Source organism: Strigops habroptila, chromosome 1, assembly GCF_004027225.2.
Source record: "Strigops habroptila isolate Jane chromosome 1, bStrHab1.2.pri, whole genome shotgun sequence".
Taxonomy (NCBI): domain Eukaryota; kingdom Metazoa; phylum Chordata; class Aves; order Psittaciformes; family Psittacidae; genus Strigops; species Strigops habroptila.
In genome coordinates this window covers 152,050,993-152,077,145 of record NC_044277.2, presented here as the reverse complement: position 1 = coordinate 152,077,145, position 26,153 = coordinate 152,050,993, and the positions used below count along the sequence as shown (strand labels likewise).

At 43.3% G+C, this 26,153-nt stretch overlaps 1 protein-coding gene across 3 annotated transcripts in view; it reads left to right on the top strand.

Annotated features, from left to right (window-relative positions):
- The first annotated feature begins 8,365 nt into the window (after nucleotides 1-8,365).
- Nucleotides 8,366-26,153, top strand: part of PDE1C (phosphodiesterase 1C) — a 285,812-nt gene continuing 268,024 nt past the window's right edge. For 2 of the 3 annotated variants that reach the window (XM_030492332.1, XM_030492321.1), the window contains exon 1: nucleotides 8,366-8,699. In XM_030492332.1, the coding sequence (XP_030348192.1) occupies nucleotides 8,615-8,699 (85 nt within the window). In that variant the 5' untranslated portion in view covers nucleotides 8,366-8,614. The remainder of the gene's footprint in view (nucleotides 8,700-26,153) is intronic. The other variant, XM_030492350.1, reaches the window with a different exon arrangement.

Genomic DNA, 26,153 nt, shown 5'->3' with positions numbered 1-26,153 from the left:
AAAAACAATCAGATTAAAGCAGTAAGAGAAATGGAAAACTCAGAAGCATCACAGACTTTGACAACGATGGAATTCTAACCATGAAAAAGATCCCTGTTGAATCTGACTTTTGATTAATAATAAAATATTAACTTACATTGTATATAATTCAAAGGAAGTTTCTCTTCACTAGCTTGAGTATGCTTATGATTAAAGTATTCATTATGGGAACCTAGTTTTTAACAATTCAGCACTTTGATCAGAGCGATAGAACTGGTTAGTTTTGAAATTTCAGTAAATCTGCTAGGTATGTAGTGATGATAGGTCTGGTACCTGTCTCTTATTCCCTGTGGAAACCCCTTCTCCTCCTCCCTTGTCTTTCAGAGTAGTATTTCCTGATTTAATTCTTCTGGGACAAGGCAGCTTTGTGCTGCCCTTCTCCCAAGAGATAGGGTAGAACAATCACTGATGTATTGTATGTGGTATGAAAAGGTGTTTGTGTGTGTGCTCCTGTGGGGGTGTGTGTTGTGTGTACATTTCAAACCACCCTTCTGAGGCTTAATTTCCATTTATTCAAGTGTATCTGTATCAACAAGGAAAACAACCAGTTCTGCAAACAGGATGCAGTCTGTGTTCATTTAGCATCAAGGACGCTTTGATCCAGCCAAAAAACCTTGGGTCTAGGAACTGTATGGCTGTAGTAGGCAGTTTGTTTCCGTATACCTGCTAAGAGGAGTTGGAGTGGTTGCATGTTTTTCCCACTCGTGTTGGTACAATTGAAGCAGGAGCAGCTGGAGCACTCCCTTAGGTTGTCATTGTTAGGTTGTCATTTATACCTGGGTGGTTTTTAGCCTTTTTTTAGGTAATTTGAAGAATGCAGCTGTCATGATAACTCCAATAATTGAATTCAAATTGTGGTCTGGAAAGGATAAAGAGTAAAATATAGGCAGACATAACAATATGCGTAAAAGGAAGTATATACACAGCCTATATAAAAATAGGGAAAAGCCATGCTCTTGATGTCTTTGGGAAGGTACATAGTTAATCTACTGTTACCATGTGGGAACAATGGTATGTTAAAAGCCAAATACTGATATGAGGAGCCTGGCATTCAGGACATTGGCTGATAAGAAGCTGTTCAAGCAGCTAAATTTCCCCTCCAGGCTGGAGGGGAAGGAGCAGATCTTGATCTTAAGAGCTAGGGCAGCTTTGTTGAGTCTGGTGAAGTTGCACCATCACAAGATCTACTTCCTTGCTCTGTCTACTGTAGCATGCCCTCAAGATTTTCATTCACATTGTAGATAAAGCGTGTCTGGAGGTTCCTTAAGCACAATGAAATATCTTTATTATTTAAAACTAACTTTGCAGAAGAGGGCAGACAGGAGGAGAGAGAAATCCAATGAGGGGAAATATACTAGTTGTATAATGAGTGACTTGGAAAGCAAAATAGTGGCTTTCATGATGTGACTGGCCATAGCCCAGATCATCAGGGAGAACAATGCCTGCCAGGGATGCAGTGATTTGGATGCATGCACTAACTGGTCGCTGCTGTTCTGCTATGTGGCGACTTTCCAAGGAGGGGTACTGGGAAGGAACGAAGGGAAATCCACCAATAAAGTAAATTATAGTGCAAGTACCATGAGAATCAGAAATCTCCCTGACAAGACAGAAAGGAAAATCAGTATTACTTTAATTATGGGATAGTCCTAGGAATGCTATTAGAAACAGAATTCAGTCATCATCACATGGATATAGCAAAATTGTGTAGCATTAATTCTTCTGCAATTAGTTTTTTATACTATTGCCCAAAGCTTTAGTTGGTTGTCTAATGGTATCATTTTTATTGGCTCTGATTTTGGTTGAATTGCCTTCAAGAATTGCTGCTGTAATACAGAGAATCGCATTACACTGGAGAATCATACTTCAGTAGTGTGCAAAATGAGACCAAAAAATCAAATTAAAATGTAAAGACAAACAAAATCTGATCAGCAGCACTGTGGAATTGCGGCATTAAAAATGTTTTTCTGTTGAAACTCTATTATTTGTTTAAAAACCTACAAACAAACCAGGACAAAAATCTCATTTAAAAAGTGGAACTACACCCGGAGGCAGGGATGCTTTTGGCTGCTTTTGGTGCTAAGAACTACAAGTAAGTGTGTGAAGGAAATGAACGGGGGTAGGTGTATTTACAGGGATCTTCCAAAGCCTTCACTTTCTCCTTTGCTGCTATAGCCTCTTTCCCATCATTTAACTTTGCAAATATCCAGACCAGATGCTCCTTCACCACTAAGTTTTGCTTGATCACAGGTTGCACTGGAAAGCTATATGATATCTTGTTGACATTGTGTGTTTCCTGGACACATCACAAAAGATGGACCTCACTGTTATGCACAGATTGTGTCTAGCTGGAAGAGGATTGAGTCCGCAGGAGGCCATGAAGATGCTGTGAGGGCTGGAGCAGCTCTGCTCTGGAGCCAGGCTGAGAGAGCTGGGCTGGGGCAGCCTGGAGAAGAGAAGGCTCCTGAAGGGGAGACCTTAGAGCAGCTCCAGTGCCTAAAGGGGCTCCAGAAAACCTGGAGAGGGGCTTTGGACAAGGGCCTGTAGGGACAGGCCAAGGGGAATGGCTTTAACCTGCAGAGGGGAGATTGAGATGAGCTCTTAGGCAGAAGCTCTTCCCTGTGAGGGTGCTGAGGTGCTGGCACAGACTTTTCCCAGAGAAGCTGTGGCTGCCCCATCCCTGGCAGTGTTCAAGGCCAGGTTGGACACAGGGGCTTGGAGCAACCTGCTCTAGTGGAAGGTGTCCCTGTCCGTGGCAGGGGGTTGGAACTTGATGAGCATTAAGGCCTCTTCCAGCCCAAACTGTTCTATGATTCTATGATTTACCCTGTTCCTGTCCACAGGCAATCTGGAGGATGTGTCAGCTATAGCCAAGGATCCTGCTGCTCAACTTTAGTCTACTCACTAAGCTACCTCTTCCAGATTTTAGATGCCTCGGGCTCTCTTGGTCCTCCAAGGAGAGAAAGAGCTTCTCCAGTGAATGATTTGGATTTTAGGAGCTCTGACTCATCTTTGGGGTTGCTTTAAATAACACCAAATGAGAGTATATTGTGAAATGCAGCATAAACCAAGACAATTCTCCAGCACACCAGAGACTGTTCCTTCTGTCAGCATTTGGTAAGGGAGAAAATGGTAAAGCTTGAAGCAAGCAGAAAGCATCAGAACAGCCAAACATTAAAAAGTCATACTGCCTTCTGGCTGTCACGCCTAAAAATAACTTAAATGTTGTGGATATTCCTGACACTGACGATGGCTGATAAAATCATCATAACGTGCAGATGGAGTACTTCTAGGAAACAGTGAAACAGAGAAGCTTTCAGGGAAGAATGCCACCTCTCCAGAAACAACCTGCAGTACATGACTGCATTGTTGCTTGTGAGAAATATAGCAAGCACCTTGGGGGATTTCAGCTTAATATCTTCTGTGAAGCTGGAAGACATTTTATTAAGAGGCTTATTAATTCTTGGTGCATCATGCCCAGTCCTGAAAAGCGCTGAGCTCTTCTTTGGAATATTAAATGTCTTCAAGTAACATGAATATCAGTGATGAGAAGAGCCCTCTAAAACTGCTCTGAAAAATATCTGCTTATAAAATTGATTCAATTGAAGTCTGTGGAAAATAAGGTGTTCCAAATGATGTTTTCGAAGGCAGGACCCGCCTGGTGGTTCTGTGGTCCAGTCTTACCAGAACCCACCGTCTGAGGGGTTCCTTACCACTAGAAATCCTGCATGCTGGGGAATCCTCTGACAATTTAGGGTGGTGAGGCGCTGGCACAGGTTGCCCAAAGAAGTGGTGAATTCTCCATTCCTGGCAGTGTTCAAGGCCAGGTTGGACAGAGCCTCGGGTGACATGGTCTAGGGTGAGACGTCCCTGCCCATGACAGGGGGGTTGGAACTAAATGATCTTAAGTCCTTTCCAACCCAAACCATTCTGTAATTCTGTGAATCACATAACTGTTCCTCAACTTTGGATTCATGGCCAGAAGGTTCAGAAATAGATATTGTTATCAAGGTGAGTATTAGGCTGCAGAGCAACCCCACAGTGAGAAGAAATGTTCAAAGCAAACAAAAGCAAGAGGTCTTCACGCAATGTTTAGTTAAACTGTGGAACTCCCTGTCAAAGGATGACGAGGGTGCTGATGGTTTAAGCTGATTGAACAGAAAACTTGGACTGTTTATGAGCATACAGAACACACAGCTGTCTTGGGAGGTACCCAAGCTGATGGCTGTTGGATATCTAGTACAACAACAGCCTGCCTTGTTCTGGAACATTTCTACCATCATCTTGACTTTTTTTTGCATCTGGTTTTGTGCAGTGATGAGGATGTGATACACAGCTGGATATAGGATACTGGGTTCAATGGGCCTTTGGTCTGACCAAGTAGGACTGCATTTTCAAAGTGAAGTTGCCAGTTGATTCAGGATACCTGGAACATTTCTGAAAAGAGAAAAATTGAGAGATCCTAATTCCACTCACTTCAGTGACAGGCACTACAAAATCATATGGATGCCCGAGGTCTAAATTCATCACTGCTCTTGTGAAACATGCTTTTGTTAGAAACTGAGTCAACAGGAATAAAAGTATGGAAAACCAGGAGGCTAGAGCTCCAGCCCTGCTGAAGCGAGGGGGAGTTTTGTCCTTGACTTTCATGGAGCTAGGATTTTACTTAATGGTTTTATTTTCCTGTTCTCAAAGGGGGACCCAGAGGATATAGGACTGGAATAACAAGTCATGTCTTTGAGCTGATACATTAGAAGCATTTCTCCATTCAATTGATTTTTCAAAGTTTATGCTTGGGAAAGTATTTGGATGTAAACCGCAATTAAAAATCTTTCAGCCTTCCTGAGATGAATGTGCATAAATAATATGCCTTTTTATACTGCAGGGCAGAAACAGGCTGCCTAGGGATAGGAAGATGCTGTTGCATATTTGTTTGTTATAGGTGACTGTGTTTTCCCAACTTCCTTTAGCATGTGTGTTGGAGGATGGCATATTGGATGGATATTTGGTTGAATTTGGACATGCTCTTTGGTTAAAACAGTCTTCCTGAAAACATGCAAAATCTTCTACACGTTGTAAAGGGAAAATATTACAGTAATTGCTGTTTTATATGTTGATAAATTAAGTGTTGCCATGGATACCCTGGTCTGTTTACAGCAATAATAATAAGTGTTTTCAATTCACACTGTGCTTTTCATCTCAAAGGATCCCCAGGTGGTTTACCAATGATGGACATGGATTGCTCCCCACAGCACTGAGCTGCAGCCACAAGGACTGCCTAACAATCTCTATTGGTACTGCCTGGCAGTGGAAGGTAGAAAATGTACTGTACCCTGAGTGAATCTGTAGGGATTGTTTGGGAAAGCAGAATGTAAATGGCAGACCTGAAATGTGGCCAAGAACCGAACAGCGACACGCAAAGAATCAGATAGGATCAGGTCTCGAGTTACTGATAGGATTTGGTAGTTCTTTGAGGAGCTGGCTTAAATTTTTACTAGAGCTGGGAGGAAATTCTTTCCTTCTCGAAAGACTTGTAGGTCAAAACCTTTCCCTTCCCACCCTGAGGTGAGTACCTCTGCAGTTCGGAAGGGAGAGAGCATCCTGCTGCAGCCAGCCCGTTGAGGGCCCTCTCCAGGGATGCGGGAGATGCAGCTTCTATCCTTCTTTGGTCCCTTCTCCCTGCTGAATGGCTGGTTTTACTCTTCCTGGGGAAATTGTTCACTTTGACCTCAATAAGCTTATCAAATTATTACAGTTGTTTGAGTTAGTATTAGCTAGAGCTTGAAAGAGATATCGTTGCAAGGTAACTCAGGCATGCACAGCTGCTGAACGGCCAGGTCATGTTCTCCCTGGTGATTTGTGCGAGGTGGCTGAAGCCCCAGTGAACGAGATCAGTAGCTTGGTGATGTGGATATTCTCCTGAGATGAGAAATGCCAATACAACTATCCTGATTCCTACACGAGTACATGGTCCAAGCCAGGGAGTAAGTGAGACTCTGACTCCCTGTCTTTTCTGGAAGAAAGTTTTTCCTGGACTGAGATTGATTGGAGCTTCATGATCATCACTGGTATCATCACTTTTCTTTGTGAATCAGTGCTCTATGGCTTAAAGGAAAAAATAGTATCATCAAATAAATAAATTAAAAAAACAAAACCATCAAAAAACCAAATAAGCAAACCCCAACAGTTCCAATATCTACCTTTCCTTTAGATAAGGGAGACCTTATAGTAGTCTTCCAATACCTAAAGGGGCCTGCAAGAAATCTGGAGAGGGGCTTTATACAAGGGCCTGTAGGGACAGGCCAAGGGGAATGGCTTTAACCTGCCAGAGGGGAGACTGAGATGAGCTCTGAGGCAGAAGCTCTTCCCTGTGAGGGTGCTGAGGCGCTGGCACAGGGTGCCCAGAGAAGCTGTGGCTGCCCCATCCCTGGCAGTGTTCAAGGCCAGGTTGGACACAGGGGCTTGGAGCAACCTGCTCTAGTGGAAGGTGTCCCTTCCTGGTAGGAACTGGATGAGCTTTAAAGTCTCTTCCAACCCAAACCAATCTGGGATTCTATAATATTTCACTTTGTGCTTTCTAGATACAGTGTGAGTAATTCTTCATGCTTCTGCTATCTTAGGCAGAGCATTAGTGCTTATGTGACCTACACAACCAATGACAGAGAAAATGATTCCTTCAAAACACTTTATACTCGCGCTGGTTTTCTACCTCATTTAGGAAAGGCAGCTGCACGGTGGAGTCCAGTAAACTGCCTGAGAATTCTTTATTGCAGTGGCTGCCTTTGTAACAGCAACTTTTTAAAATCCGTGAGCTGTGCCCAACTTTGTGAGGTCAAAAATAATTGCAGGTGCAAGTGATGGAAATGCTGTTATTATTTCACACTTCACTCTTGAAAGGCTGAGAAACGTGAAAGACCAGGTCCTCCTTCCTGTAACAAAACCAACTAACAAAGCCTTACTGCTAACGGCTTTTTTCATAATGAACTTGCCTTGTGTTATTGAGCATCCAAATCATTAAAAGAATTGTTAACAAAGAAGGTCTATTTGCTGAGGCTCTTTACTGGGCTAGAACTAAGTAGAGTTTAAATTAACCACTGGAGTTCAGTGACTCTCTTCCATCCTTTGAAGAGAGGGGATTTAAAAAGTGCAACAGTTCTATCTGACTTCAGCTTTTGTTGAGAAACCGAGGTAGGGTTGAGGTTTATATCTTAAACACAGACCAGGTTTGCTGATATTTTGTTAACCTTTTGGGGTGTGTTGGGCAAGCTTTTAACAACCTGTCTTTGCTATTATTTTCATCTCAGCCTTCCCAAAACTCAGCATCTCCATGTGGGTTCCACCCAGAACAATGCAAAACCTGCTGAATTTACCTGGAATTTACTTTTATACTTGGGAACCTGAAAAACTGAGCACTTTAGGGGCATGTTTCTGTATTAACACACATTACAGGGAAAAGAAAAGGATTGCAGAGACTTATGTGAACTGAGATCATGAAGAGATTGACAGTGTTTTCTTGGATACCTATTTATAAACCTTGGCTTACTGTTAGCCTTCTGTGAAAACTTTCCCAGCCTAGACTCTAAATTTTGCCTGTTCATAGGATAGGGATGATTCGCCTGCCTTTTTTCAGCAGATTGCTGCAAGCTCTCTGAATCACATTTCTTAAACATCATTGGGTAAGAAAACTGCAGAGAGGAGTTTACAAACGATGTGATGAACCAGCAGGAGGATGAAGAGCTCAGAAGACGTGTGTGTGTGTCTGTACATTTTGTTCAGCTTATCATTGCTGCTGGTAAATTACTTTTGTTGTTTTCCCAGAGTCACTTACATCCTTGCTCACTGATAATCTCTCATGTTCTGCTGAAAGTTGTGTTTCTACAGACTTGCTGTTAGTATAAGTAGTAGATCACAGAATCACAGACTGGTTTGGGTTGGAAGGGACCTTAAAGCTCATCTAGTTCCAACTCCCCTGCCATGGGTAGAGACACCTTCCACTAGACCAGGTTGCTCCAAGCCCCTAGATGACTGATGGTGTGCTGTAGTCTTGGGTTGATTCAGTATATATTGAATGATTAAAACACGTGGACTTGAAGGGCTGAAATCTGAGCACAGTTTGCTGCATGTCAGAAATCCCCGTGAGCAAAGGGAGCCGCAGAAGCAGGGGCTGCAGCACAGCAGGGAACACACAGAGCATCAGTGGGTAGCTCACAGCAAAATCAAACCCTTCATCTTCTTTTAATTGTGTGCTGACTCCTACCTAGAGTTCTAACGGCTATAGCTGGCTTATTGACTCGGTAGTCTTGCACTGATTAACTGCTGGTTTAGCTACCAGAGCCCCTGAGCAGTTGTTAAACTCTGAGTAGACACGTCAGTAACATGCCAGCCCGAGTGTTTGGGGGAGGAGAAAGCTGCTGGGTGCATGCCTCCTGGATTCAGCTGCCCGCGCCGGGAGATGTGTGAGGTTGGGTGTGCGTGCTGTCACAGGCACACAGGCAAGGGCAGCTAAGAGTGAGCTCCGGTGCTCTGCTTCCCCGGGGGGAGAGGAAGGCTGCTGCTGCGACTACAAGCTGGCAGGATCATGACAGAGCCAAGCAGCAGAAAGGAAGGATTTAAAAAGTGCCGGAGTGCCACTTTCAGCATCGATGGCTATAGCTTTACAATTGGTGAGCCTGAATTCATCCCTCTTCTTTACCTCGTTTGTCTCTCTTCTCCTTCTTGCCTCTCTTCCTTTGCAGCTCCAGTAAGCGCAGGTAAAAACCAGCTGTTGACAACTGCATTTTGTCAATGTATGCCTTTAAAATGTACAGGTCCCCTGTAACTTTTGTCTGGGTTGCTTTCCCATTCTGCCTTCTGTATTTTCCTCTGCCCAAGAAACTTGTCATTGACACGCAGCCGCTCCAAACCCCTTTGCTGGGTTTTGGCAGGAGTTCACCGAGACGTTTGCAGAACTTTTTGTTTTGGAACCTTATCTCAGGAAAGCCTGGCTCTCAGGCTTGCGGGTTTCCAACTTGCTAGCTGTGTTTCCTTCCGATGAGCCCGGAACATAACCCTTGGGAGCCTTGGCTTTGTTTCCAATATTGCTTTGTTTACTTAGCCAGTGTTTCCAAATTCTGTAACCTTTTGCTGTTTCTCAGCTTGTGTAAAGATGTATCTAACAGTTCTTGTTGTTTCTCAAACACAAAAAGCAATATTGCTGGGGCAGGGAAAGATGCAAGGGAATGGTAGGGATTTTAGTTGGTTGTAGAGGCTTGAAGGGTGCAGTTTGTGTTCAGTGGCTTAGGGAAAAGTGAGGCTTCTCAAAGCGACAGGTATCTGTCTGCGTGTCTGTCCAGGAGACTTGCTGTGCAAAAGTGACTCCCTGAGCAGGCAGCTCTGCTAAAACTGTGTATGTGACTAGGCTACGTTATGTAAATCCCTATAGATCTTGGAAACAGAGAAAGCTTACATCCTGTTCTAGTGTTTAGGGGAGATCCAAGTTATAATATATGATAATTTGTAATAATCAATCAATACAAATTCCTCTTGGATACCTTTAAGATGACAGATATTCTACTTCCTAGCAGTGTGAAATTGGGAAAGTCTTTCCTGATTTGTACTAGTGTGATAGGGTCACAATTTCATCTAATAATGATGGATACAAGCTCTTTATTGGTGTGGGAAGAGGTACCTGTTTATTCCTCTGCTTGTTTTGCAGTCGTTCACATCATGCAAACATTAAACTTGCTGGAAAAAGATTGGAGGTGGAAATGTATGTTTAATTTACCTTCATGTACTCATCTGATCCTGTGCGTATAGCATTGTAAAGGTGAAACTGCCAGCAAATGCAACTTTTCAAATGTCTTTCTCTAATGGGAAAGTAGTAGTTCTTCCCCAGGTTAAGTTGCAACATGCTCACTTCTGAACTCCCTATTTAATCTTCCCCCCTCTAATCGCCGTTACTGATAGCGTTGTTTCATCAGTTGCTGTCAGGCTGGAGGATAGACATCTCCTTTTTGACACACAGAATCTGAAGATACAGATTTTGTTAATGAACAAGCCAACAGGATTGCTGTATCTGTTGCTCTGCTGCCTTGATTGCTACTTGTGCTCACAAAACAACTAGAACAATTTTGGCTGAAATTACTCTGGTTTAGTATTGCAGCTTTTTCTGCTTCTCAGGACAGTTGTTGCATAGGAGTTCCTGTGCTATTTTCTTCTATTTGATGCACACAACCAGTGTATTGATTCTGTGATCTGTGCATTATATAACATTTATTTTTATATTGAGACAAGTGTGCACTGGATTGACTCACATAACTGGAAACTTTGTAAACATGCTATCTAGTATTACCAGCACCATGTGGCAGACAGACCTGAATGATTCATGTATTTAGAATCACAGACTGGTTTGTTGTTGGAAGGGACCTTAAAGCTCATCCAGTTCCAAGCCCCTGCCACAGGCAGGGACACCTTTCACTAGAGCAGGTTGCTCCAAGCCCCTGTGTCCAACCTGGCCTTAAACACTGCCAGGGATGGGGCAGCCACAGCTTCTCTGGGCACCCTGTGCCAGCGCCTCAGCACCCTCACAGGGAACAACTTCTGCCTTATGTCTAATCTAAATCTCCTGTCTGTCAGTTTAAAGCCATTCCCCCTTGTCCCGTCCCTACAGGCCCTTGTCCAAAGCCCCTCTCCAGGTTTCCTGGAGCCCCTTTAGGCACTGGAGCTGCTCTAAGGTCTCCCCTTCAGGAGCCTTCTCTTCTCCAGGCTGCCCCAGCCCAGCTCTCTCAGCCTGGCTCCAGAGCAGAGCTGCTCCAGCCCTCGCAGCAGCTCCGGGGCCTCCTCTGGACTTGCTCCAACACCTCCACATCCCTCTTGTGCTGTTGCCCCAGAGCTGGAGCAGGACTGCAGGGGGGGTCTCACCAGAGCAGAGGGGGAGAATCCCCTCCCTCGACGTGCTGCTCACACTGCTGGGAATACAGCCAGCACAGGAAGGGGTTCTGGGCTGTGAGCTCAAAGGTCGTTAAAGATTTGTTAATCTTTATACCAAAGAAAATGAACGTATCCAAAAGATCCCACAGCAACGTCAGTGTGTCAGGGATGGGCTTAAACATTACATCAGTTGAAGACTTCTGTGTAGGTTTCTAGTTCTGGGATAGTGCAAATTTTTAGAAGTTCTTGTGAAATGCTGAGCTTCTGCATCTGCTGTTGGAGTGTCAGCTGGGAGAGAAGGCTGATACCCTTTAGAACTGAGTAATATTAGCTTGAGAGAAATGAGTTTCCATCTGGGCGCAAAATGAAGCTGAGCTGTCAGCGTGCAACACTTGCAAATTGTTGTCCAGCTTTGCTCCAGCCAGAGCTAGTGCCATCGTAGGTGGAAGCAACACATGGGAGTTTGGGTAGGTCTGTGATGAAACGTCCGCATTGCTAGAAGGGAAGCATGGAGAAAGTTATAACCCTTGTCTTCACTATCATCACCTCCAGCTGCACTGTGGAGAGCACCTGGAGAAGGATGTTTGGTTATCCCATTGCTTCTTACAGTAGACTTGGCTGTAAGAAGTGATTTGGCAGTGTTAGGTTTGCAGTTGGGCTCAGTGATCTTTTCCAACCTAAATGATTCTATCGTTCTATGAAAAAATATTTTGCATTGATTCGCCCTTATACACGAAGTGCTAAGAAAGGATGAACTTCACAGTGTTTTGAAAAATCATAGAATGAACGAGGTTGGAAAAGACCTTTCAAACCATCAAGTCCAACTGTTCCCCAGCACTGCTAAGGCCACCACTAACCCATGTCACTAAGGGCCTCATCTACACAGTTTGTGAACACTTTCAGGGATGGTGACACCACCCTGGGCAGCCTGTTCCAATGCCTGAGCACCCTCTGGGGAAGGAATTGTTCCTAATATCTAGCCTAAACCTTCCCTGGTGCGGCTTGAGGCCGTTTCCTCTTGAAGGTAGCTTACAGTAAGACTTAATGAAAATTTTAATGGGCCTGACATCAAACATGAAAGTATATGGGCATGGGAAAAGGCTGGTACAAGAAGAGCTCTTTGCTGATTGCATGCAGTTACATACCCTTGTGTCTCTGGAGATGGCCAGCATCCATTTTCACAGCAGTACAACCTCAAGCAGCTCCTTGCCTGCTCTGATTTTCACCTTGGTTGCTTACAGCGCTGGTGGGAGACCTGTGGGAACCCCACACTTCCCAAGGGCTTCACATCCCTGCAGAAGTAAAGGGATATGCCATACCAGAAATACAAATAAATGTATGCCGATACTCGATAGCTTTCTGGTGTATGAAGAAATAAGATAGTTGCAAATCCCTTTTCTCCAGATACCACCCTTTCAACAGATACTCTGAGGAACAGTGAGCTGTGCTGCCCTGTGCCCACTGAGGATTTCCATGTGGTTTGGGATATTCTGCTTTTATGGACCTTTTGCACTGGTGGCGTGATATAAAGGGACTACAGTGGAGCTATGGTGTGAGCCATTTAGTTGGGACTATTTAAGACAGGAATCATGCCATTTAGTTTGCTCTAGAAAGTTTGATGTACCTCAAATGAAAGCTTCAAGATCTTTATTTGCCATGGGCTATGCCACTGAATTTCAGAGTCCATGAAGGTTTGTATACACAAGTTACTGTATTTGAGCTCTTGTTTAACTTTGGCTAAATTTTCCTCCGCTAAAAGTAAAACAGGACAGAACAGCAGCTGAGTTTAAAGGAAAAGAAATGAAGAATTAAGGCCTATTTTCTTTTTTCCCTGTCCTGCGCCTTGTCTCACCACTCCTGCACAAAGGCTATTAAGTCAAAATGCCAGCATGTTACTTTGTGACTTTGCTGCTGTAATTGACTGACTGAAGGTGCAAGACAGAAACATCCACTGTCGTTAAACCTGGGAAAATGGTAAACACAGACAGTAACAAAAGGATATTTTCTTTCTGCATTTATCACCCTCCTATGACTAAGATCTAACTTCATTAAAGCTCCCACTCTCTGCTTTTCTTATCCAGAAGCACCTGGCAACACTGTTTTGTCCCGTCCAACGTATCTAATAGATTTATTTTTGTAGATTAGAATGAGATGAGGCGATGGGGAGTTCTACTGTAACTCGAGTGGTACTGGAGAGGAGGGATGTGGTGCTGAAACACAGACTAGCTCACAGTGGTTGTTTCTAAGCCTTGTAGGAAAGTTTCTTTAGGAGGCCACTGTCTCCATTGTGCATGCAAAAGCTCTCACTCCAGTTATTATGGATGCTCCGAGTTTTGCTTTGTGGTGCTTTTGGACCCTATTTTGAAACAATACTTTAAAACTGTGGTTTAATTGTTGCAGTTCACTACTTGAAACTGATTTCAGCATCCCTTTCAATGGCACAGGTACCACAGCCGAAGTAGTTCTTGCTGGTCCTTCTGACAGATCACTTCAGAACCACCTCCTGTGTTGTGGTCAAATGTTGTTTGAGGAGGTGTATACGCTGTATTGGTCTGGAAGACCGGAAGCAAGCTAAATATTGAACTCAGATTTATTGGGATAAGGAAAAATACCTTTAGCTCTGTGTCATGTGCTTAACGTAAAGAAAACGCTGCTGTGGATTTTCTGTTATTCTGTCTTGAAAGGTTGTCCATAGGTGTGGAATAGACAAGAATGGGATTATTCTAGAAAGAAAATACAGAAATAAGAGCAGTTTCCTTTTTTGTATTGCATTTGGCCAGAGAACTGTGTACATTATAGGAATTCGGTTAACTGTTTTGCTCTTGTGTATTAATTTTCAGCCTTATTGGAGTTTGTCATTTATCTGAATGCAATGGTACTGTTGCAACCCACCAAAGAAGCAGAAGATACCCGCAGGCCCATACACAGTGCATTTTCATGGAGATTTACTTTGATTCTGCCCTTAGTTTGCTCATAATACTACTACTACTAATAAAATCTGGCTGAAAGCACACTGTAATTATGAGGTGCTGACAAACCTCTTGCTAATTCTGCCTGTGCGTCACTCGTAGCCTTCATTCAAAGGAGAGAAACATCTATCTGTGGGGTCAGTCAGCTTTCGGGGAGGGGGGAGGCATCTGACTGCACATGAACAATGTCCCTGGCAGAAAGGTGAAGGGGGAATCCATAGCCACCACTCCTGCAGTGGGCTGGAGGCTCTCCTTGTGTTTATACCTAAACCCTTTCATTTTCTTTGTTATGATATAATAGAAAAGATCTAAAAAACCCAACAATGAAACCTCCAAAACTCTGCTTTTTTTTTATTTTTCTGTTTTTCCTCTCGCTCTCTCTCCTAATAGACCTTACTGATATTTTCTCATTAAGGGCTGATAGGAAGCACTGATGATTTCTGTGTAACCACTGGAATACTGTCATCTGAAATCTAGCAATGGGGAAATGTATGTTTATTAACATAATACAAATACTAAGCTTGTAATAGGTCATGAGATATTTTTAATGTTATTTAAGGAAGTCTGATGTTGTTATAATAGACCAGAAAGAATTAAAATCTCTTCCAACATAGTCTTACCCCCATCAAATACACCTATAGAAAGCTGCTAGCAAATAGATTGTGAAATCATCATAGAATAATAGTATGGTTTGGGTCGGAAGGGACCTTAAATCTCCAACCTCCTGCCACAGGCAGAGACACCTTCCACTAGAGCAGGTTGCTCCAAGCCCCTGTGTCCAACCTGGCCTTGAACACTGCCAGGGATGGGGCAGCCACAGCTTCTCTGGGCAACCTGTGTGATAAAGTGCTAAAGTTATGAGCGTTTTTCTGCTCCCTCTATTACAAAGTTGTGTTTTAGCTTCAAACCAGTCTGGTGTGTCTCTGCTCTGCATGAAAATACACCTGAAATGAATCTTTGCAGTTGGCATGCCTGTGGGTGAGATACCCAGCTGGCCCTTTGTGGGGGGCAGATGGTCTCTGTCACAGTGATGGGCAATAGGAATTCCTGCTATTGGTACCTAACCTGTAGCCCTTTCTATAAAGGAGTGAAAAGGGTGATTTCTGTGGCATCTACAGAGTCTTGATATTGCACTGACATCTTCAATGCTGCAGGTGTGGACTGTTGTAAGCTGAGTTAAAGGAACTTTGAAAAGACTGCAGTGGTAATTCTTATGTGGCAAAAAGCCGTGCAATGTTTTCATGGAGCTCTGCCCATTTGCCTCTGTGGATGGTCTACTTTATCATTGCTACCTGCTGGTCACAGCTGTGCTCTGCTGCTGTATCTTGGCATCCAGAAGCAGTGAGTGTTTTGGGCTGTTATATGTCAGCATTGTTTTGAGTGAGAGGTTACCATGCAAGGCTGCACACCAGGTTCTTTGGCAACTTGCAAAGGATCAGCCTCAGATTGCAGGTTCCTGTGGCAGGGTCACATCAAAAGTGTTATTTTCCTTCCTCTTCTTGATGTTCATTTCTCAGTGAAGCTGCAAACAGCAAAACCTTTGCACTATGTTTAGATGTGAGTGGATGGGTGTCCCTGTTCTCTGGAGCTGAGTTCCACACATGGGAAAACAACTTCCAGAGCCCTGGGTGAGGAGAGATGTTAATGGATAAAACCATTGTCATCAATGTCAGGAAGTATTCCTTCAATTACTTTGTGTAATTATTATTTTTTCTTAAGGTTGCTGAATTACATATGTCCAGGTTTTGGTGCTCAATCATCTCTGAATCTAGCTTCAGGACTAATGCCACCAAATGGCCTACACCCTCAAAAGCCAGAAATCTTCGTCCTCCCCTTTATTGTGCTGCTGTGAGGATCAAGGTCTAGGAGCTTTCAAACCTAATTGCCTTTGAGGATTTGCATTTCTGTTGCAGATCTTCTATTTTAGACCCTCATGCTGTACTAATTGGTCTATTTTCATGGTGTAGTGTAAATGCAAGCTCATTTTCCCAAGTTCTGTAGCTCGGCATGAATAAGAAAGCAAAAATCTCCTGGATGTATCCTGCACTTATCTGTGTACTAGTGCACATCAAGTCAAGAGGCAGGATCCTGGCTGGTGTTAAATCTGCATCACTCCACTGCAGTTTGGAGAACTGCAATGATTTAAATGAGCAGAGGATCTCTCCTGGACAGTCTTTTCCAGTTAAAGTGAATGCTGCTGTAGGTTAAATGCTGCTCTATATATAAGGAAGGCAAATCATGCAGCTTTTCCATGGCTCGCTTCTAAGACTTCATCAAGATTATGCTGATGTGATTTTGCTCCCCACTTCTTCCTGCCTGTACCTAACAATCCTGCTTAAAATCACAGATTTCTAATAGCTACAGGCTTGACATTTTGAGGCCTGGGAACTCGACCCTTGTGACTACCTCAATAGCTGTGCTCTGCAGCTGTGTTCAAAGCTGGAAGCGTGGCATGGGGAAAGTTGTAGTAATTACTGACAGATACACTTAATGAGGTCTCTACCGGCTTCCCAGCTAGCGAGTGGAGCTGTGCGCTGGGACAGTGTGACAGCAGTTGCTTGGGTTGTGGTGTGACATCACATCCTCTCCCTTGTTGTCATAGCAGCTGCAATCAGCCCCCTGGAAATTTCCCTTAGGAAGACAGCAAACATCATCTCTCTCCATTAAATGGCAGCGGCTGGTGTTTAGTCTCTTGCTGCTACGTGATGCTATGTCTTGTTTCTGTTGATATAGCGCCCTTTCCAACTACCCACTCCTCCTCTTCTCATAGTGGTGCAGGGTGATGAGACCTGCTGGATTTACTGGGAAAGGGGATAGGGCAGACAATCTGCTTACACAGGATCATCTAATTCAGTGTCAACTCCGAGTGCCCCTTCTACATTCAGTAGATTTACACAGTTTGTACCGTTCAGAGGTGAGGATAAGGAACACTGTTTGCATTCAGGTGCACATCCTTTCTCTTATGGTATTGGCAATGAATGCTTATTAGGAGTGAAAGCTTTCCAAAATCGTATTTTACAAGCTTCTTCCCCATGTAAGTTCTTTCAGTTCCCCCACGTCCCTGCTAATTGCTTTTTACAGACTCACTTTTCCACATTCCTTTTTTCTTTCCGTTTCTGGGTCTCGTACTGTTGAACTGTGCTAACAGATCTAGTCCCTAAAACATCTACTGTGTTTTCCTCTTTATGCTTTATCCTTCTCCCTATTTTATTTTGTGCTTCATGAATGCCAGTGTGATCTAGTTTGAATGGTGTCCACTGAAAACTAAGCTTTCTTGCTCTAGTCTCAACACACAGCTAAACACATAGAGAAAATTTCCAGGGATTTTTTGTATTGCTAATTCGAGTAAAACAACTTATTAAACCTCTTCAGAAATAGACTCACAGTAAAAACTGTAAATATGTTAACTTTCTCTGAAGCTACTCACAGCAAAATGTTCCTCTGCTTTGAGTACTGAGTTGAGTTTTGTTTGTTCATAAACCCTACAAATACTGATTCACACATACCAGGCAGATACCCTTAAGAAAGCATAAAAGTTTTACATTCAGGCCATGATTCTGCTGTTGGATGTGCACATGAAACCTTACTGAGGTTGCAAGATGTTTCAAACAAGTGGTCCTCAGTTGCAGGCTGAGAAGCTCTGTGATAAAAGTGCGCTTCCTGATTAGATGAGATCAACGGGTATTCTTATCAAATACCAAGTGGGAATGATTGCAAATGTAGCACTCTGAGTGAAGGATGAAAATGCGCGGAGAAAAGAACTCTCTGAAACTTACAGAATCGCAGACTGGTTTGGGTTGGAAGGGACATTGAAACTCATCCAGTTCCAACCCCCTGCCATGGGCAGGGACACCTTCCACTAGAGCAGGTTGCTCCAAGCCCCTGTGTCCAACCTGGCCTTGAACACTGCCAGGGATGGGGCAGCCACAGCTGCTCTGGGAAAAGTCTGTGCCAGCGCCTCAGCACCCTCACAGGGAAGAGCTTCTGCCTCAGAGCTCATCTCAATCTCCCCTCTGGCAGGTTAAAGCCATTCCCCTTGTCCTGTCCCTGCATCCTTTGTCAAAAGTCCCTCTCCAGATTTCTTGTTGGCCCCCTTTAGGTATTGGAAGACTGTTACAAGGTACTACTGCCAGCTGTGGTCCAAATGCAACATGTTGTTTTCCTCACCCATTAAAACTGGTGTTTTGCGGGATAGGATGTTTTATACACTGCTGTGTGCAATGTGAACAGCAGAATAACATACCCATTCAGTTTACACCAATTTCCTCCCCCACTCCCAAAGCTGTGATTGTTACCAGACACGTATACTGTTAATAATCACGATTTCCCTTGAAATGTACTCTGAAAATGGGATCTTTAGGATGCTCAGATTTCTTATTTTGCCCTTACTTGGTGGCACCGTATCACATCTGTAGGAGGGAACTGGTCTCTTCTTCCAGCTGCCAGCCTTTGATTTAAAGGCAATCCAGTTCTTTCCACCTTGAACATTATCATAATTCAGAATTACAGATCTTGCAGACCAAATAATGTTCTGATTCTTATGCAATCCTGGGAACTCAAAACATGACTTGGCCTGCAGTGTGTATTATTTTTCTTGAAACTGCCCCATAAGCAAATCTAAGGAATCTGTGGCAAAGCTGTAGGGTTCTTTTTCCTTGTCAAAACCTGGAATATTAACATAGAACTTGGTAATCAAAGGTGCTTTCAACTGGAGTTATAGGAAGGGTGATCTATGTGTTTTGTAGTCCATGTACTGTATATATGGTGTATAGTAAAAATTAGCGTATAATAACAATAATACAGAGCACAAGGGACTGTGGTAGATTCTACTCCTAGGAAAGTAAATAACTTTTCAGCATTAACTTACAGAATCTCCTTTCATGGCTTCTCCTCCAACAATGCAAACAGTGGGATTTTCCAAGCCCCAGCATTTGTAACTCTGCCGTTACAAATATCAATGGATTTCTTCGGAAAGCCCAGAGCAGGACACCCTCTGCTACATTGGAAAGTTCCTTTGCAGATAAAGCATTAATTTCTTTCCGGTAACCTTGACACTTAAACAGAATTCCAGCAGGAAATAGCCAAGACTTAATGACTGCTGCTAACCTTCCATTTTTGTTGATTGTCTGCTTGTAATAAATTATGCAGCATATAGATCAGCTGGTAATGAGCATCTTGCTTCTCTTCAACAGAGTGACTTCAGAGTTTCTGCAAGCGTAATTCAGGGTAGATTTGAGCTGAAAGTGTTTAATGACATTTGGGTGCATGTTTTTGGGGGCAAAACCGATGGATTTTTCCACACTGTGAATTTCTGGTTGTGAGAGAGGTGGATGTTACGGCAGTTTGATCTCTTCTCCCTATTAAACATAGAAACAAGTACATGGAAACTTCCTGCCTTACAGTGCAAAGCCACAGCATGCTGATGCGCGTTGGTGCTGGAGCCTGGCACACGTGAATGATGATTACCCCAGAACGTGGTTGAATGGGAGGTGCAGCACCTCCTCGATGACCTCTTTTCTGCACAGAGCAGCTGGTAACTTTAATTCATGTGGCTGTGAAGTTGAGTCCTTTCCTCTTGGCTGGCCCCGCTGCAGGAGCAAACTTTGGGAGAGACACAGGATAAAGGCAAACAGCTGGAGGAATCCTGACCAAAGCATTGCTGTTGAAAATGGGACCTGGGAGTCATCACAGCAGCCTGGGAAACTGGGGATCCTGTTATTAAGCATTGTGCATGAGTTTCACTTGGACAGGCTGAAGCTATGACTTGAATATAGATCCACCAGCTGTTGCTAGATACTGTAACTACGCAAATGCCTCAACTATCAGTCCAGTCTACCAACGCTCCCCAGCATTCCTCCATCCCCAGAGTATCAACATGTTGTTATTATTACAGTTGCTAGGTGGCTTCATGGTATTATTGCTGTCTCTATGGCTAGTGCTTAAAGCTTAATTGTTCTTGAGTCAAGGGAAGTGTAAGTACTGAGAATGGCAATTACAGCACTGCTGATTACTTGGATCCACTTGCTCCTGGAAGATTATAGAATCATAGCATAGCTTGGGTTGGAAAGGACTCAAAGCTCATCTAGTTCCAACCTTCTTCCATGGGCAGGGGTGTTGCCCAAGACTCCGTCCAAACTGGCCTTGAACACTGCCAGGGATGGAGCATTTACCACTTCTTTGGGCACCCTGTGCCAGCACCTCACCATACTCACAGTAAAGAACTTCTTCCTTGTATCCGACCTGAACTTCCCCTGTGTAAGTTTGAACACATCACCCTGTTCCTATCACTACAATCCCTGATGAAGATGCTCCTGTTGTCAGCTTGACAACATGATCAGAGTAAATTTTCCTTCATGGAAGAATATGTTTATTCTTCAGTGATGTTTGCTGCCTTATGTTCCAGTCTAATGCTTCCTATTAATTAGAATTCATTGTGCCATTTAAGCGAAGTGGCATTTTTGATGTGAAATTCTGCATGACAACTTGTCATTTACTCTCTGATCATGTTTGCCTACTTGCCCTCTGAAGCAGCAACAATCATTTGAACCTTCTGTGTTATTAGCTATCATTTACAGTAATGATTTACACACGTAATTATTTTTCTCTGGCTCTGCACTAATACTTAAACGAAACCTCTGGGATGTGTTCCCACCTGATTGTGTGTTTACATGTTGTATTCACTCGCATTTGATCTCTCTTATGTTGTTTGCAGCAAGTTCTATGTCCTTTTGGGAAGTTTTTAGCTTTGATTATTTTAGTGTTTATTAAGCACTAATCTGTTCAGATGCTTTGGATAAGCCCTCTTGGAGAATGCCTGTATCTTTAGGTCCCTAAACCAAGAGGCAAAGGGAATTTGGCCTTTGAGCTCTTTGGGGAATTCTACCTGTAGTGCACAGGTGCTGTTATAAATATCTTTTTGAATTGGGAAGAAGAGAATGTTTCCATGTTGATGAAGAGTGTTAGGTTGGAAGGAAACACAACTGGTGTTTAATTTCATTCAAAATACTGCTTTTAAATTTTAAGATGAGCTTGATATATTTAGTAGATTTACCACATCCCGTAAACTGCCCATGCAGTATGAACTCACTGAGCAGCATTCAAATGGCTAAGACATTTGTGACTGCTGTATGAAGTGAGATTTGGTACCTCTGGGCATTCAAAAAGGAACAAAGAACAGAATCTTTTAGAACGGTGTGTCATGACCATCCAATAACATCTCATAGCTAAAAAGAAATAATTTTTGTAATATTTTGAATGTTCTTCTGTCCTGCATTGCCTTTCAGTCTTTTTATTTATTGTATACATAAATCCCCATTTGTTAAACTGCTATAAACTGCAGGAGGGAGTAGCATTGGAAAATAAAGGTGTCTCTTAGTATGGCTGGTGAAGAACAACACAGCAGCAGTTCCAGAACTTGTTAAACAACAACAGCAGTGAGGAGCAGGCGTAGTTAAAAACTATAGGATTAAGGATTTAGCCTATATTTCTTATTCAGTCCAAATCCCTAACAATATCAGTGATAAGAGAAAGGATTTCAGATTTATGCCCAAGTTATTTGATGTTTGAAAATAAGGCTGCTATTTTGCGTAACAATAATGGTTTTTAAATGAAAGGAGCATTTGTTTGACAGTTCATTGTGGCTGGAGGGCCATGTGCCACAACACTTACAGGTGAGGTGTCTAATCTGATAACTTTGCTCCCCGTTGGAATTGCTGGTATTATTCTCTTCTCCAGTTTGTTGTGAATGTAATTCATGCCATTGTAAGGCATTCTTTGATCACTGAAATTCTGGGACACAGGTGAACAAAGCAGTAAGTGGAAAATAACACTGGCAAGGGTGCCCAGAGAAGCTGTGGCTGCCCCATCCCTGGCAGTGTTCAAGGCCAGGTTGGACACAGGGGCTTGGAGCAACCTGCTCTAGTGGAAGGTGTCCCTGCCCGTGGCAGGGGTTGGAGCTGGATGAGCTTTAAGGTCCCTTCCAACCCAAACCAATCTAGGAGTCTGTAAATGAGAAGCACTTTGAGCTCAGTCATGCATTTCAATGTGATTAGTCCCATTACAGTAAATGAGAGTACTTACTACTGCAAGAGCTGCCAAATTAGACTTGTTAGCACTGATAACTTTTAAAACATAGATCATTCTTTGCTTCAGGAGCTCAGTCATACAGCTCTTCAGTGCTACACCCCATGCATTTATGAAGTAGTGTTTTTGTGGGTCTGGAGAGTGCTCTGTTCCCAGTACCTTTCAGTAATATAAGGATATGCTTCAATTGAGGTATCCATGTTTGTCATGCCTTCTGCCTCTTCCTGGGATATACCTGAGTAAATAAGACAGCAGTCATCTCAGAACAACTCAGTAAAACATAGTGAAACTCAAACTCTTTCCTTTGCAGAGAGCTATTGCTGTAAGACCTTATAAGGGAGCATGGTTTGCATCCACAGCATCATATTGAGGCAGAAGGCCTTGCACTGTTCTCGTATAGCTCCTTGAAGGTACTCATACCTTCTGCTATGCACTTGTAGGGCCAGCAGGTAACTCCTGCTGCACAGAGAGACCGCAGGTGCTTTGTCCTGATGAGCAGATGACCATCTCCTGACTTCTGAGTGCAAACCCTTAAATTATATCCTACTTGCAGCCGGAAAACCAAGTGTTTGGTGTGTTGCACAGACGAGGTGTTCACTGTGGCCTGCCTTGCTCTGGGAGCTGGTGAAGTAGCACTGTCTCTAGAAAAAGCCAGGAGATATTTTTTTTCCTATACAGGATCAAGGCCTTACAAACCAAGGTGTCTGTTGGGAGACGTAGCATTTATTATTGCCTGGTTCAGTCTGCATGGTACCAGCAATGAAGTCACAGTATGTCCAATGAAAAGAACAAATCACTTTTCACAGGCATTTCTTTTAGTGGCTTTCAGAAGAACAAAAAAACCCCACAAGTATACTTCCCTGGCTAGTTTAAATTTAAATCTTTCCATTTAAAGAGCCATGTGTAACTTTAAAACTAAGATTGACATTATGTATTAGCCAGTGTCAGTGTTTTGCTCGGAGTCTTCACCAAGAGTATATATTCAAGTGCAGTGTGATAAATGCTCTCGCTCAGGGCTTGGATCTTTCCTCTTTTCCTTTTATCACAGGTTGACAGCAACTGTATGTGAAGCTTGTTGAATCTTTTAAAGATATTAATTTTAAATTTATGTAGTACTATAGTATCTAGTATATATTTTATAGTCCTCTTCACCAGGGTCTGTAGTGATAGGACAAGGGATAATCGGTTTAAACTTAAACAGGGGAAGTTCAGGTTAGATATAAGGAAGAAGCTCTTCCCTGTGAGGGTGCTGAGGCACTGGCACAGGGTGCCCAGAGAAGTGGCAAATGCTCCATCCCTGGCAGTGTTCAAGGCCAGGTTGGAGAGAGCCTTGGCTGACATGGTCTAGAGTGAGGCATCCCTGCCCATGGCAGGGGGTTGGAACTGGATGATCTTAAGGTCTTTTCCAACCCAAACCATTCTGTGATTCTATGATTAAGACAAACCTGTCCTCTTTAAAGTGGGAAGGCAGCACTAAGGGAAGAGTATATGTTATACTGGTAGCTACTTTTATGGCTGTTGGTAGCTTATGTGAAGTGATAATGGTAACATTGGCAAATACTCTGGGTGGCACTTTTCACATCAGAAGTGATTAATGGCTTGGCTGTGCTTGCTTCAAAGTGGAGATTTTAAAAGAGGAGTGTAAAGAGTCTTTGTTTTAAAATTTATTTTGGGTGAGTCAATTCTTTTGCATCGTGACTGGAGACCAGTTGCTGCAAAGGCAACTCTGAGAAGACCTGTCTGCAAGTACTCACCAGCAGGCTCCCAGTGACGGAGAACTGGGCAGCAGCAGCGCTTTGTTTCTACATGCACCAGAAGCTTTAGTTATTGACCTGAATTTCAACTGCTTGGAACAATTAGATTGAATGGGATCACATCACCTGTCCACCTCTGCTGCGAGCTGGTAGAAAGCAGACAAGCTGGAAAGGAGAGACACATGATGGTGCTCCTAACATCTGCACTGGCGGCTTATGAAGCGGTGTAGTGTTACTGTATGGTTGACTTACTGTGTCGCCTATTAATGAGCAGTTTATTTACCAGGATTATCTTCCTTAGCTTTTTGCACATGCTGTTCTCTGTCTGTGAGATACCCTTCCTGTCTGTGCCACCTGACTGGGAGGCCAGAGGGGTGTTAGGTTGGGCAAATTAAACATCAGGCTTGATTTCATGAGTTGGAGGAGGCAAATCCTGCCCTGCTCTTGGCCTGCTTCCTGAAGCACAGGCACATAGGCACAGGGTCTTATACCCTGAGTTTAAGGATGCTTTATCACTGCAAGGCAGTATTTATTAACCAGCCACTCAGAATGTAGTCCTGACATAGGTTAAACAGTCCTTTATATCTGACCCCATGCTGCTTGTGAAGTAAATACATAAAGGGTGCATGCACCGGTGCCAAAGTGTACATGAAGGAATCCTGTGGCACATCAGCAATGCCTGCAAAGTGACGAGGAATGAAGGAAGCCAGAAGCTCAGCGCACTTCCAGTAGTGAACCGCTTGTGCAACATTTCTAGAGCCATTCTGCACAGGGTTGTAACTGACATAAAGCTTTAAATAGTTATTTTCATCCTGTAACTCACAAGCAATGTGCTTTCAGTTAGCCTCACTTTAAGTGAGGATTGGACCTCGTGACCTCAGGAAGGTTGTTTCCAACCAAAGTTGTGAGTCTGTATATGAATGAAAAGTTTCTCCAGGTTAAGGCAGAAAAGAAAATAATTTAAAATATTTAAAACATTTTAAAATGTCTTTAAAATTTAAAATTTTAAAATAATTTGAAATATCTAAAAATAATTTTTCTTTCATTTTCTACTTCCTTTCTTATTTCTTTTTGTTTTATGAAGGGATGCTATTCTCCCATTGGAAAGAATGCCAAAAAGTTCTGCTAATTTCGGTTGGATCGAGGCTTGCATTTAAATTGTGTTTAGAAGGAAAAGCAGGGCATCACCTTCTTTACTTTGATGCTTCTCTTACAGAGTCATCTGAAAGTATTGTGGGCAATTGGCAAAGCTTGTGCAGTGTATCTCTCTTTGCTACAAGTGGCAGGAAGGCTGTGACAAAGGACGATAGCTGCAGGGCACCAGGGTAGCCTGAGCTGTTCACATTCAGACTCCTATTCCTGGAGCAGTGCATGGAAGGGGGAGAAGAGAGGCTTCTCTGATGTTAAAACTGAGCTGCTGAACAGTTAAGGGGAGGCGTTATGGTGAAGCTTTTCCAAAAAAGAGGATGTAATGCTGTTTTTCTCACATGCAGGATAGGCAACAAAGGATGAGCCTTTCCTGACCTGCTGTCTGTGCAAACCTGCCAGTGCTGGTAGATGAAAAAGCAGTGAAATGCAGGGCATTTCCAGTCTGAACTACCACTAATGTAAAATCACAGAGTCACAGACTGGTTTGTGTTGGAAGGGAACTTAAAGCTCATCCAGCTCCAACCCCCTGCCACAGGCAGGGACACCTTCCACTAGAGCAGGTTGCTCCAAGCCCCTGTGTCCAACCTGGCCTTGAACACTGCCAGGGATGGGGCAGCCACAACTTGATCCAAGTGTATCCATGTATTTCAGCTGTGAATCCACTCTGCCATGTGGCACATGCAATGGTCATCTGTCCAGGATTCCTGTGTTTAAAAGAGCTAGCAGGTCTGTCTGCCTCTGCTTGCCTTTCTGTCAGCGTGCAGCTCAAGTGCTGATGTTTTGGGGCAAGAAAGGAATTCCCAAGGCCTCATTTGAAATATACATGTGTGTATTTGTCTGGATTTATAGATGCAGGGAGAGGTAAAGGAAGTACACAGCAAGGGTACACAAATTTAGCAGAGATATAAATGATGTAAATGAGATATATAATGATATAAGGCAGTGAGGACCTGGGATTTGAGAAAGCTACAAACAGAAGAGAGGGTTACTTGAAAAGGCATTGATTACACTTAGTTGCTTTCCTTGCTATACTCTTTTGGCCTCTTGGCTTTTTTGGTTTCATAGGGAAACATTAGAAGTGACTTGTAGGGAAAGATGAATGGGGAAAATTGCATCTTAGAAACCAGATGTAAGTCTCATCTGAGGGAAAGGTGGAACAAGGTGTGGACTTCCTGGCATGTGCTTCCTGTAGTGCTATCTAGGTGTGCTCTGGGTCACCTCTGGGCTTGGATGATGCCTGAGGTCCCGGCCTGGC